Here is a 15474-nt window from a genome sequence, read left to right on the forward strand (position 1 = left end):
TGAAATAACTATGTGCATTGATTGCCTATGATTTTTATGAAAAGCATAGATCTATGTATAGAGTTTCCTAAATGATCCACCAATTCTCAAGTTCATTGTGGAGGAGAAAACAATGCTGTTTCAGTCATTATGGTGTGTTGTTAGCGAAGAGGAGCAAAGCAAAAAAATTCAATACAGCGGTGGTGGTTTTGCCATAAATACAACCGAGTTTTTAGAGATACCATGGTAGTTTTTTTTTTTTTTTTTTTGAAGGAATGGTAGTTTATCTTTGTTAATTGTTTCTTGAAGGAAAATTTTTGAAAAGAAATTAGGGCATTCAAGAATTGTAGCCTGCCTAGGATGATGGTTCTTCTCACACGTAGTGGGTGACGGTTTGAAACCTAATAATTTATAAAAAAATATTAAAGTGTTAAAAGGTTAATAACAAGTAACCAGTCAAAGAGATTTGAAAAAGTTGGTGACATGGTTGAATATGAGTGTGTTAAAAGAGTGTGTTAGGGAGTGTGCTCATTTCTCTTTAGTTTATGTAGCGATGGAATTTTATTTATGTAGAAACGGAGTATAAAATTCTGTGATAGACATGTTCTGCTCTAATTAGAGACATAAACTGTAAATCCGTCTCTAATAACCTTAGCGACGAGCAAAATAACCACAACTCTAGTTCCATAACTATTCCTTCTCCAATCTGTTTAGAGGCGGATTTTTTTGTGTTTAAGAGACTGATTTATGCCGTCTCTAATTAGAATTTTTCTAAGTTTTTGTTCCGCAAAAAACCTAAAAAATCAAAACTTGCAGAAAATTATAAGCACTACTTTCCTACTAAAAATCAAACATACAATCAGACTAATCGACAAAAGGATTATAGAAATAGAATAAAACCATGGTCTTCAAGAGGTATTCTATTAAAAGATTAAATCACAAGGTATTCTATTAATACTTTATTACATATGTCATGAATTTCTGTTTTCAGACATTAATTTCAAATTTAGCTCTTTTTTTCCGTATGCAAATCGAAGTGAAAGCTTAAACAGACCGAGTTTGTGAAAACTTACGCAAACTGAGTTTGCAGCAACTTAAGTGAACTAGCTTAAATTCTCGACAAACACCGAGAAAACCAAAATTTGCAGAAACTGATAAGCACTAATTTGCAACAAGATCATATAGGTCATATGCAATAACCTAATTTAGTAACAAACTAGTAAGAGATTGTCAACAATACTAACAAAAGTATTCCAGAATTTAGGTCAGTCACCTCCTTACTCGATTTTAAAATATTGCCAACTTTCTAAAGCCAGGCAAATCAACCATTTCATTTGTTTTGTTAAGAAGCCTGAATGAAACACTGACTTCAATATTACATGAATCTTCGAAAGTATATTCTTTTAAGCAAAAAAACATGCCGGTACCAGGTGACGATTTCGTAAAGTTGTGTACCGTTTCTGAAAGGTAAAAAATTATACAATTGTTAGATTACTAATAACTAACGGTGGTAGCTTTAAAATCACATGAGACAAATAAACAAGAATAAGAAATTACCTTTAATCACAATTGGTGTATCAGAATTGAGGAGGGTAAGCTTTATTCTAGCACACATTACCCAATCTTCAGGTAATTTCATGGGATCTCCTCTGTAACATAAACTAATCAAGCTAAGATTGTTTCCTGTTCCACTTGTTTTGTTCCAGTTTGGGAAAAAACTCCATTGCCTACAAAAAATAATCAAGTTAAAAAAAAAAAAAAAAAAAAACCTCCTGAAAAAACATGTAAATTATCGAACAAATAATTTAAATGGGAAAAGTAAACAAACCATTGATAATACTCTTTGAAGTAAAAACTATATTCATGTGTGAATGTGCGGTTCAAATCTGAAATGTTAATGGCTGAGAACTTGACAACCTTATCGGGTTGAGTAGACATCACGACGTCTTAGGGTTTCGGAATAAAAAGATTTTGTGAAGTGAGGGGAGAGCTGAGTGAGTGAGTGTCTTATATAAATCAGATCGAACAAAACCCAGCCCAACCTGCTTAAGGCCTGATTATCTTATATAAATCAAAAAGTATATAGTAAGGGCCCGTTTGTTACAACTTTTTTTTATAAAAAAATTCACTTTTTTTAACAAAATAATCAGTTTTTTTAATATTGCATTTGTTTGTTATAGATTTTCAAAAAAATCAGAATCTGAAAATAATCTAAAAACAGTTTCAAATAAGAAGTTCTTATGAGCAGTTTTTTTTTTTTTTTTTTTATAGATTATTTTTAGAGGAGAGAGAAATTTGTTACAAGATTTTAACGAAAAAAAAGATATGTTTAAAACAAACTAAAATTCCAATCATATCCTTGTTTTGCTATATATACACTAGTCTTCCTTTTTTCACAACCTATTCGTTATTCTTCTCTCTATTCTCTAAACAAGGCAGTTCCCTCTTTTATTTTTTGCTGTAGATCATCTAAGTTGTGAAGGTTAGCAATTTTATTATCTTTTTGATTGAGTAGCAGCACAAAGCTTCATAATATAAATCAGATCAGTTTCATATTGAGTAGCAGCACGGTCTGCTATCATCCTATAAGAACAGCAATAATCACGTTGATTACTATCTGAATCATACCGCTAGTTATTTTTTTCACATACCATAGCCTAGCCTACATCTCATAACTTGAGCTTTCTAGTATAGGAGATATTATTATTAAGACTGTTATTAAACTGCGCTCCACGTAAAAAAAAAAAAAAAAAATATTAGTTACATGTATATATATAACAATGATAACCTACAGAAAATATTTCTAAGAGTTTAAAATGAAGTTACAAAAAATGAAACTCATAAGAGTTTACTCATAAACCACAAAGACAATGAGAATTGGAAACATCATCTCTTACATTTCCTTTTGGTTGATTCAATAAAAGAAAAAATCCAAAACAGCTGAATCATAAACCTATGCTTCCTGTCAAACAACACATTTACCTTTGCTTTTATGATCACAATTTCAATATATTCGTGGCCCATCATTGTTCACCATAGTCCTAAAATCTACGATTGTTATAGCAAGCTTCCAACAAAATTCCTTTGCTAATGTCTTTAATATCAATGGTCTTAACATTGTAATTGACACCTACATTAAAAAGGCATAGTTAAACTCAGCTTATATATTAAGATAAGTTACCTTTAAACCTAAATTGTAGACAAATTACTAATTTTTAAGGGGATTTGAATTCATGTTAAAAAGGCATAGACAAATCCAATGGAGAGACCTTTTCTATGGTTATTTAAATTCCATTTTAAAAGGATAAAATATTCAGAAACTTTAGGAACCACATATTGATGATTTAGGGAAGACAGTATCTACACGGCTAAAAAAACAATCTGAATAATGAATAAACAAATAAAATACCAGAAAAATTAATAAAATTTATATGAAAAATAAAAAAATCGTATTTCATTTACAAATAAAATGGAACTCATGATCTAAAGTAGCATCGTAAGAATTTCAATTAGCATGTAAGAGATTCAAAAAATTCAAAAAAACTGAAAATGGAAATTGAAAGAAAATTACCCATCATTTTCACCTTCACACATCCACGTTTTCCTTCATCGGAACTTCCGGAATTGAAAGCTTCGTCGCCGGTGGATTCAGATCCCGCTTCTTCCTCCAATGCTTCTTCCTTTCTCATGCATACGCTTCTTTCTTCACAGCTTCTCAAATCACTTGATCTCCTTTGCATCAGTTTCGTCACATTGAATCGAGGTAAAATGGGAGATGGAGAGAGATAGAGATATGAACATATTAGAAAGAGACATGGAGTTGAAGAAAGAATGAATGACAGAAATGGTGAAAAGAATAATACATGCCTCTCAAAATACGTAAGACATAAGAGTATGTATGCGATTATAGATGCACACAGCACTTTCCATTTGTATATGTTGCATTGGAAAATTGAAAACATTCAATGCCGGTAATGGAGGAATAAGAAGAGTGTGTAATTGTTGTTTAGAATACCTAGTTAAGGATCTTGAACTCAGACATACACATTTAATTCTTCATTAACTGTTGGCACAAAGGATGGTTTAGCTTCTTATCAAACACAAAAGAGAATTTGAATTTCAAAAATGACTTTCATTGTTGTTTTAAGATGTAATTTCCCGCTCATAATCTAGGGTTAAGGGGTTGCATATCTTGTTTGCGTTGTAGTTTAGGATTAGATAATAAGATAAGATAAGATAGATAGTATTACCATGTAACATAATAATGTATATCACAATCAAAACCTATTAAACACTAACACAGACCCGACAATGAAATATAGGCAACAATAATAATCTGTACAATGCAAAAGTATAAGTCATACAACAAAGGAACTACATACCAGATGTGCTACAAACTTAACAGCAGCAAGTAATTGAGGCTACAAATGATGACAAAAGAAAAAACAATTAGAACCAAATTAAAAACCGAATAAAAGTAAAATTTGAACACACGCAAGGGTGCTTAGTTACAAACCTTGTCATTATGCTTATACGCTCTTTTCAGCTGCAAAATATTCTCCTACGTAAAAGATCACCAACTTCAGGAAACTTCGTGTTAAAATTGTCTTTCAATATTGAAATTAACTTTTTTAATATAGAAATTGATATGCCAATATTAACAGAGTATTTTGTAATACTTATAAAAATTAATGTGATAATATATAATTATATTGAAATATTGATGTGACAAAATTAACAGAGTATTTTGTAGAGGTTACTGTTTAACGTAAGAGATTGACTATTATACCTAGTATTTTCGAATTTGGATACATTGAATGGCCGTTGTGGATATTCACTACAAACTCAAGGACAAAAATGACTATTATACCAAATATAAATTAATTTAAAAAAAATCTAAAACATTACAATAAAAGAGATAAAAACTATTAAATTGATATTGTACACAATAAATACGGATATGACCAATTCCAAACACAATGTCCAAGTATTTTGTCAATATTTGTGTTAATAGTATTATTTTGATTGATATTTGTGTTCTAATATTATTTTTCAAAATTGCGTTAAAAAATTATTATTTTTCAAAATATTTTAACATTGAATATATATAAAAGGGTTAATTAAGTTTTTGTTCCTATAAATATCTGCAGTTTTGTTTTTAGTCCCTATAAAAATAAATCACACTTTTTAGTCCCTACAAAATTTTCCATTAGTGTTTTTAGTCCCTGTTAAATTAAAATTTGTTTAATTATGCTTAAAATTTTGAATTTTTTAATGATTTTTTACATACTTGTTTAAAACATTATAAAAGGTTCCGCCAAAATAAATTAGCTCAAAATTTTATTTTTAGGTCCAAATTTTTGTTAGTTTTATCTTGAATTTTTGGCGTTTTAAAAAAATTATATTTAATTCATTACATGTTAAAAAATTCTAATTTTTTATAAAAGAGATTATTATAATGTTCTTAACATGTCTGTTAAAAATCATTTAAAAATATAAAAGTTTAAGTATAATTAAACAAATTTAATTTAACAGGGACCAACACATAATTTTAGTCCTTGTAAAATTAAAATTTGCTTAATTGTGCTTAAACTTTTAAATTTGTAACATATATTTTTCACATACTTACTTAGAATATTATACTAAGTTCCTCCGCAAAAAAAGTAACTTAAAATTTTATTATTAGGTCCAAATTTTCATTAATATAATTTTGAAAATTTGGCTTTTAGAAAAATTCATATTTAATTCATTACATGTTAAAAAAAACTAAAATTTTTTACAAAAGAGTGTCTTACGATGTTATGAACATGTATGTAAAAAATATTTCAAAAATTTAGAAGTTTAAACATAATTAAACAAATTTTAATTTAACAGGGACTAAAAACACTAACAAAAAATTTTATAGGGACTAAAAAGTGTGATTTATTTTTATAGGGACTAAAAACAAAACTGCAGATATTTATAGGGACCAAAAACTTAATTAACCCTATATAAAAAAAATATAATTGGATATTTTAAAAATATATAATGTGTTCTAATATTATTTGGAATTTGTTTTTGACAGATAGTATCATTTGGAATTTAATTTTAAATTATAGGGTCCATGTTTACTATGTAAATAGGAAAAAAAATACTAAAAACCTTTCAATTTATAAAATTTCATAAAGAAAAAGAAAATTAAATCCGCAGGAAAAGTGACCAAAAAGAATTCAAATTCATTCGCAGGAAAATCCTCAGCAGAAGATACAGTTACCCGCAGGAAGTGACCATAGTATAATGATAACCGCATGAAAATCCTCAGGTATTCCTGCGGATAAATTTCAGCCGGAAATTTCGCAGGTACATCGATAGTTTCTAATAGTGATTAGACAAAAATTTGGAGAAACTTTGAGAGAGAATCGATTCACTCGAAAATAATCTCAATTGTGCACTGAAGAATTGTTTAATTGGTCATTGCTTCTAACAATTGTGCAGACTCAGCATAACTATATAACTGCAATTTATTGGTTCATTGTTTCTTCATGCTCAGCTTCAATTTGTGGATACTTCAATTTAGTCCAATCAAACACAAAGTAAATATCGGTATTGTTGTTTGATTAAGTATCGCCATTTCCCTTATCATGTCATATTTCTTCTTTTTAGTGTCAGCTTTTATGACTTGCCTTGGAAGACTGGAAACAGTTTGCTATAACAAGTTAGAAAGTAGAATGACAAGGATACTGAAAGAAGTAAAAATTTCGGCATCCAAACAACCTTCCTCTCAAAAAGTACATTAGCACATCACTAAGTGATTTAAGATCATCTCTTCTTCCTTGTTCTGCAAGGTAATAAAACTAGAAACTTATTTAAATAAGAACTTTGATAAAAAAAAACAGGTTTTTTTAGGAGTATGTTAAATAAATTGCCCCCACTAACCAATCTAAGGAGAGTGTTGACATTTGCATATGTAACAAAGGTTTTTATTTAGGGGACCATTGTAATTAAATCTTTAGTTTTTCATAGAATAAACCAATACTCATACATTTGTATTATGACGTCATGAAAACCCAGGATCAACTAAATCCACACCTATAAATAAACAATCATGACTCATTTGTAATCAACTTATTTGAGTCTTAAGAACAATACAATGTATTCCTTGCTCCAAACCTCACACTACTATTTCTTTTCTATTGTCAACTAAAATCTTTTATATTATCCAACTAATCTATAAGCTAACATTACCATCTCAAATTATACAACAATATTGTTAATTACTTAGTAATTACTATATATACTTTTTGTTTTTGTTTGGAAAGAGTGAAGATTTTATGGTTGAAAGGGAGAACTTGTTATGTTTAGAGGGAAAGTTGAAGAGTGAGAGTAGTTGTCAAAGAAGTACGACAACAACTAGTTTTAGTTTTGGATAGCTTTCAATGGTGACAGAAAATTTTAAGGAATTGATAGGGGAAGGTGGTTTTGGAAGAGTTTACAAGGGTTGTCTCCCAACCGGTGTGGTAACTTTTAGGACGTTGTTCATTTATATATTATAATTGTAAATGAATTTTTTTTGGCTAAATTATACTTTTGGTTCTCATAAGTTATGTTCATTTTATTTTGGTCTTCTAAGTTATAAATGTTTGTTATATATTTTGCATGTGCATCTTGTTGCTACAAAACAATTAAATCATGATGGTGGTTAAGGTTGACACGAAAATACAGAGGTTCATATGCTAAGCGTGTTGCGTCATTCTAAACTTGTCATATTCCAATTAAATTTAGATGATTAGAATGACGTAGCACGCTTATCATATGAACCTAGTTAAAAATCCGTGACAACTTTGACCACAATCAGGATTTAATTGTTTTACAGCAAAAGGCCGAAAGTACAAAATCTAACAAACATTTAGAACATAAAAAACCAAAATGAAAATATATAACAAACATTGTAAACTCTTCCAAAACCACCATTCCGTAAAAATTTCTGTCACTATTGAAAGCTCTCCAAAACTTAAGTTAGCTGTTGTTGTATTGCTTTGACCAATACTCACACTCTTCACCTTTCGCTCTAAACCAAATAAATTCTTCCTTTCACCCTCTGCATATACAATAACTAAAATCATCACGCTTTCCAAATAAAAATAAAAATAAAAAGTATATAGTTATTACACAGTTAATAGTAGTAATTTTAATACAATATGAGTAACAGTAACCATAATGTTGTATAATAGTTGTTAGTATTTGAGATGGTAATGTTAGTTTACAATTTAGTTGGATAGTATAAAAGATTTTATTTCATATGTTAAAGCTATAGCAGGTCCATTCCTAGAGTTTTACGGGCCTTAGGCATAATATGAAAAAAGGATCCTTACATAATGCATCATAATTTTTTTAGCTCATTGTTGTGTTTTTTTGCTTTTCATTTTGTTTTTTTATTTTGCTTTTCACTGCAAAATAAATGTTTTTTTTAGACAACATCTGAAAATAAATTAAATATTCTATATACATCAAAACAAAATAAAAATACCGTAGAAGTAGAGAAAAATAGCACATGTGAAGTAGACTGAAATTTTAGCACCCTATTTTCAACTAAAATAGAATTTGCTTTGTTACGAAAATTATCCCAATTTCTTGGATAATAAATATCGTCGATATTTTTAATATTAGTGAAGCACATTATTAGGAACAAAGGGCCCAAAAAAATAGCACCAATTTCTTCGATAATAAATTTTTTAGCATATTATCAAGAACAACCAATTTTTTTTATAGGAGGGTGTATATAGAAATTTTTGTGTTATATGAGATATATATAGCAAATCTCACTAAAAGGGCCAAAAATACTAACAGATGTCAGCCCATTCCTTTATCATGTCAAAGTTATATGGGATATATATAGCTGCTATAGACGCGATTTTAACAATAACGAATTAGTTGAACTCAAACTAACAAGTTTGTTCTATAAAAGAAAACAGATGCAACTCTTGGAAAAATGAAAACTTATGTCTTCCTTCAAGAAGCATAAATATTTGCTTGACTCATGGAGAAGTCAGGGATACTTTGCAATTACAGGTTGGTGAGAAGCCAATGAAAATGTAGAGAAAATTGTTAGCACATTATTAAATGATGATCTCGAGAAAAAAAGAGTCTACAGAAGTCAACAAGTAACAATTATAAAACAAAAAGCAAATTCTTGCAGATTTGATAGCAACGCAGCTTAAGAAAAACTTATGGGGGAAAAACACTCATCTATATGATCGAAGCAGAGGTAATAAGAAAAAGGGTTAAATATGTTTTTGGTCCCTACATTTTGCGCGATTTTGAGAATAGTCCCTACATTTCAATGAATGTTTTTAAAATCCCTACATTTTTTCTCCGTTAGTGCAATTGGTCCCTGCCATCGGTGCCATGTTGATGAAACACAGGCCATCATAACAAGTTCAACCCCACCCCACCAAATCTCCACCACAACACCTTCCACACCCGTAACAACAAGCGCTTTCAACGATAACATCATCGCTTTCGGCCTCCAAATCTTCCCCTCTAAACCAACATATTTCACCGGAAGTGTGACGAACACCGGCGATCCGCATCTACGAAGCTGCGGAGAAAGATCGTGGTGAAGTTCTCCGCCGTTTTCCGGCGAGATTGAACCGTCAACATTGACATCACGTTAGAAATTTGACAACAGGGATTATTTACGCTAACTCAGGAAAAATGTAGGGATTTTAAAAACATTTATTGAAATGTAAAGACTAATTCTCAAAATCGTGCAAAACGTATGGACCAAAAACATATTTAACCCTAAGAAAAACAATAGCAAAATATGGAATCCATAACTTCACTCACCATCTTAACAGCCACTTTCTCTTGAGTTTCACATCAACACCTGAAACAACAAGTCCACATGTTATTCAAAGGATAAAAAGAACGTTAAAATAAATTGATAAAGTGCATACCCAAATAAAGCACTCTAAATCCTCCACCCCCAAGTTTCCCCAACACCTTGATTTTTTCACCTATAACAAGATCCATCGTCACACACTGGAACAGGAATTTATATAAAAAAAAAAATAAAAAAAAAAAAACACAGAAATGAAGCCGAAAAAGGAAACTTTGGATGTGTGCGTGGAGGTGAAGGAATTAATTATGTGACCTCCGAAATTGTAATGATTTTGTAGCAAATAATTGTGGAAGTATATTTGATTATCAAATTTTCTTTTAATGAGCTCAATCAATCATTGCTAATTCCTTCATCAATATCAACTAACACAATTTATGATAATAATCTGAGCTCCTTCTGTAACACCCAATATATATTTTTGAAGGAACACCAAATTATTATATATACGCTAGAAAATATATATTTTTTAGGAAATATACGCTGGAATATATATACACCAATTATTGTGCCAAAAAATATGCATATCAAGTTTGGTATATATTAATATAAGCCCTTTTATTTTTAGTTTAATTTTGTTTTTCCACAAAAGTGCCTTTGCAAAACAGAAAATGCTGTTTTTTTTTTTTTTTTTGTGAACAAAATAAAATATGAACAATGTTGCAAAATTTATCCATTAGTATTACACAACTTTTTGTTGCAAAATTACTTATTTTAGTACTTTAACCAATGTCCCAACGACACTCATTAGCATTCTCCTTTCAATTATTGTGACTTCTTTGGTTACAATTAGAGCGTCAATCATGGCAATCACATCAACCCCAAAATATAGCAATGGGTGTCAATGTTCATCATCATTTTTTCTCCCACCATCCAACATCCATTTATGTCTTCAATTGATGTATAATTTATAAATAACCCCTTCCTTATGAAAGATATTGTTAAGCTGCAATGCTTGGGCTCTATGCATTGGAAATGAAAATGAATAAAGGTTCTAAATTCTCTGGGAAACAAATGGAAACTTCACTTAATCAATGTTATTGTAGATCCACTTCTACAATTTCTTGAGATAGAAAAGGATCATATGTCCTCTTCAATATTATAGTTTTTGGAACTATAGTAATTTTTGATTGATTTAAATTATGTGAATTATCAGAAAAAAAGTTTAGAACAAGCCAATGATGTGCGCACAGATTCTAGTTGGGTTTTTCCAGCTTCTGTGACAAATTTTTTGCAGCATTCTTAATGTTTGCTTGTTACTTGGAGGGTCCTTTTCATTTAACCAACGTGAAAATGGTGGTATTAAATTCATCAGTTACGATAATACCACGAGCCCAGGGAAATTCGATGATTTTATGACAAGAGTTGCTTGTAAATGTTGTTGGATAAAAGCCCTAACAATCTATGTGTTGCGTAATTTGGTATACGGCCGGCGAAATCATTTTCAGCCATTTCTCGCAGTTTTAAATAAAATTTGGCAACTGAAGGATGAGCATAAGGAGGCTATATGGACATTAGAAGAATAAACTGTTGTTGCTAGCAATTATTGAGAAATTAAGCTTATAGTTAATCATATATTGAGCCAAAAAGCGCAAATATAACAAATCAAGCTTCTCCTAGAAATCACTTAGTTATGATAGTTGATTTCATCGACTTTTGCACAACAGCAGAAGTGATTCTCAGGTGGAATGCACTCTCCTATCTCATAGCCTATTTTCTTGCAGTAGGCATTACAATTAGGATAGTTTTTGCATGTTCCTGGGCAGAATTGTTTGCTGCTCACACCTGCATTTTATTGGTATTTCACACTATAATAAATCAACATATATGATATAATAATAGTATTGAAAATCATGAATTAAAGAATATTTTTGCTTATTAATATGTAACATACCAAGAAAGAAAATAGCAATGAGCATTGCTGCAAGGATAAACTTCAGAGAAGCCATTGAGTCACTTGTTTTAGGTTTTTTTTCGTTCTTTTGGTACTTTCGACATGTATAATACCCTGTTTATATGGAGTAAATGCATATCAATTCATTCATTAATTGCGCATTAATTATTTTTTGTCTAAAATTGATTTTGCACTTTTTTTTTTTTGACTAAAATTAATTGTGCATTCTAAGCGATACGATTTGTTTTCTCTCTTGAAAAAGGTGGATTCGTTTTTTATCTTCCTCCATGTTTTCGGTTAAAAGAATCAATTAATGGTTCTCTCCATTAATTTCGTTTACGAATTCAACTCTAGAGACTAGAAGTAAGTAAGTGAGTTTTTTGGTGTTTGAACCACAACTTTAATCTGTGCAAAAATGCACATGATAAGGGGTGATTAATGCACCACTTCGAGTTTTTCAAAATCTTATTAATAAGGTTTTTTCTTGAAAATTGATTTTTTTTTCTTCTCTCCTCAATTAACTACTCCCTTCGGTCCTTTATATAAGAAAAGAAACCAAAAATCATCAAAACCAAGAAAATGACGAATTCTTATTCCCAAAAAAGAAATGACAAATTTTATAAGATTGAATAAAAAAATTGATTAATCATTTTATAGTAAAGGAGTTGCTATGCTTAGTGTGTGACTCGTTGGTTTTTTTTAGAGTGGTTAAATTTCTACAAGAATTCGTAGAATTAATTACTAAAGAATTAATAATCTACTCATCGCTTACCATTATCTGGATATAAAATCATGAGTTGTTGTAATTTTTTTGAATGTTTTTACAAATATACCCTCTTAAAAATTTGTGAAGTATTAAATATACACACTAATATTGAAAAGACCAACATTAAATGAGGGTTAGAAAAGTCTTTTAAACAATAAATATACCTTAAAAGTTGTGACTTTTTCTTATAAATAGGACCAAAACGTTTTTTGAAAATTTTCTTATATATAGGACCAGAGGGAGTAAAACACAATTCTAGTGCAAGTGATGATCATATGCATATTGGGGTTTTTCTATAGCCTCTTACATTCTTTGACTAATTGGATAACAATAAAATTAGGGTTTTTCTATCATATATATGCAATCTCTTATATCTAATCCAAGATGTGCTAACCCTACTTCTCAAACCCTAAACCTACATTTTCTAGCGCCACTTATTTGAAATTTCAAATCAGACTTACCCTCTTGGTAGCCTTAATTGCATGGCATTAGTAAACTCTACCCGTTTAGCTTACTAGGGACATTAAAATGCATTGGTTTTTCCATGCAATAGTTAACTATACATCTTCTCTTTGGTTTTCTATGCAATAAATATCCAATGTTTATGTTATGCGTGCCTTAACAGTATATATACACTATGCTATTCAATCAACAACCCATATTACTTTGGTTTTACTTCTAATCGTTTCAGCCATGCCTAACAGAGACGTTGAGACCCTATTATCCTACCACACTCTGACCGGTAAAACTCATCAAACTAAAATGAAATAAGTTATATATGTATTTTGATAAGCATTCTGATTTAGTTCTTGATTTTGCAGAGCCACTTGATCCTAATCATGTTGATGAATTTTCTAAGATTGTTAACGATCTTCGCCAGAAATACCGAACATATGTTGTTGGGTTTGATGTTGAGCATGTAAGTTTGTTGCTTTGATCTACATGTATGTGATCTTACGTTTGACTATCTGCACGTGGTTGTATTACTAACATTTAAATTTTTCTTCAATGTTTAGGGAGTTGTTCTTCTTCCAAGCATGTTCTGTCACGACTTTGGTGACCAGCTGGATCGTCTAGCAACTTTGGTTGATGGTAACGGTAATGAATTTGAGGTTTATGTCGAGAAACACAAGAGTGGCGTGTACCTAACTAGGGGATGGCATGCGCTTAGGGATTTTTACAAACTTACTCTGGGTTCTTGGATATCAATGGTGTTTCTTGGCTATGGAAGGTTTGAAATAAGCTTGAAAGATAGGTTTGGCAGAAGATCCGTAATCCTGTGTTTACGCCATCAATGAAGTTTATGATTGATCGTTCTTGGCTGCCTTTCCAAATGATGGATGCTGTTCCTACACCTTATGCTCAAGATGAGATGAGTTTCCAATTCTCATATGAAAAGAGGCTGACTAGTGATGAGATTAAGTCTGGCTGGTTGGTGAGTTAATTACCATCACATTTTGATTGATGCTAATAAGCTGTCTTGGTGCATATTAAAAACTGACAACTAATTTTTTTTTTTCAAGGTTCTTGCTTTTGGTGGGTTTTGTGCGCTGACCTTGGACAAGATCACTACTTCATTGAAACTGGTCGATGATTATGGGAACAAGTGGATGTGCACACTAGTTTATGGTACCATACCTTACAGGCACTTTAAGATAGGTGGTGGCTGGAAGAAGGTGGTGGATGTGAGGGGAATTACTGGAGGTTGCCATGTTATGATATGTGCTCCTGCTGATGGAATGAACGAGACACTTTATTTTAGGGTTATTCGCCATTAGGTTACTCGCTTTGATGGTTGTTTAGGGGATCACGAACATTTTGGTTCAACATATTGGAAATTTGGTTTGATGTGCCTAGGATGTATTTTGAGTGAATTGTGGTGTTTTTGTTGTTTTAATTTAGTTTGATCTTTATTTTTCAATTTAAGTTGTTTGAACTTATGCCCTACAGCAAGGTTCTATTTTGTAATGGTGCTTGGTTTTGAATTTATGATATGGGATCCTTTTATCTATGTTGTTGTTTATTGAGTATATATTCATGATCATATTATACATGGTATGGGATATGCAAGTAAGAGCACACTAAAATGATCCAGCACTTTGGTTATTCAAAAACAATTTAAACTCCTAAAAATTTTGATTTTATTTGCAGAAACATTGTGCTTTGTTTGTCAACAATAACATGTATAATAATGTGTATTGTATGTTAACATGTGGGACTCTTTGTTCACGTCGTATACAATATATGAAGAGCAAGCATGAACCTTGAATGAGGCAGAAATTATAGTTATTGGCTCACAGTGCATGTTTGTTCGATCAAAATTCTAATTAGAGATGTTGTAGTTCTGGAATTTCTTAAAATGGCGAGGGAGCTTTGATCACAATGTATATTGGTGAAAACTTCTTTGGTTTTGACAAATAAGTTTATAAAATTTGGCCTATTGACTTTGGGATTTCAAAGATGTGTAGTTTATTCAATAAAGTTTTGTTGCAATAAGTTTGATTGTCTATGAATAAAATGATAGTAATAAGTTTGTTGAAAAAGAGTTACAACCACGAGCTCAATGAATCTTGAGAATTAAGATTTAAAATATTTGGAATTTTAGTATACAAATAAGAGTAAAAATAAAGAGTTACACAATTTTTGCACAATGAATCTTGAGAAATAAGATTTAAAATATTTGGAATTTTATCAAATCTCTAATGGGTATTGCAGACAATTGCAAACTATGAGTGGTGTAAAATCGTATTTTGTGAACTTGCACAAATAATTTTTTTAAGTTACCAAATCAATTTTTATCAAGACCCTTGGTTGCGTAGTGAGTATGGTAATTGGCTTCCAGCTCCTCAAAACCAAGGTGTGTATGATTTATTCTTGTCTGATTTACTGATTGATGGAGTAAAGGAATGGGATGTTGACAAGATTGCTGAATTGTTTTCTTCTGAAGGGGTACATGCT

At 30.7% G+C, this 15474-nt stretch overlaps 1 protein-coding gene and 1 long non-coding RNA gene across 2 annotated transcripts; both read right to left on the reverse strand.

The window, feature by feature from the left end:
- Positions 1-1002: 1002 nt before the first annotated feature.
- Positions 1003-1956, reverse strand: LOC120580231 (uncharacterized). The gene is made up of 3 exons (XM_039833773.1): positions 1808-1956; positions 1537-1706; positions 1003-1439 (listed from the first exon to the last, which is right to left on the reverse strand). Exons 1-3 carry the CDS (start codon positions 1915-1917, stop codon positions 1267-1269), a joined length of 453 nt encoding a protein of 150 aa, XP_039689707.1. The 5' UTR covers positions 1918-1956; the 3' UTR covers positions 1003-1266.
- A 9414-nt stretch (positions 1957-11370) lies between these two features.
- On the reverse strand, positions 11371-11834 carry LOC120580237 (uncharacterized). The gene is made up of 2 exons (XR_005645943.1): positions 11751-11834; positions 11371-11641 (listed from the first exon to the last, which is right to left on the reverse strand). It is a non-coding gene; the product is annotated as an uncharacterized lncRNA (long non-coding RNA).
- Between the last annotated feature and the right edge of the window lie 3640 nt (positions 11835-15474).

Source organism: Medicago truncatula, chromosome 1 (genome assembly GCF_003473485.1).
Source record: "Medicago truncatula cultivar Jemalong A17 chromosome 1, MtrunA17r5.0-ANR, whole genome shotgun sequence".
In the NCBI taxonomy this organism is placed as follows: Eukaryota; Viridiplantae; Streptophyta; class Magnoliopsida; order Fabales; family Fabaceae; genus Medicago; species Medicago truncatula.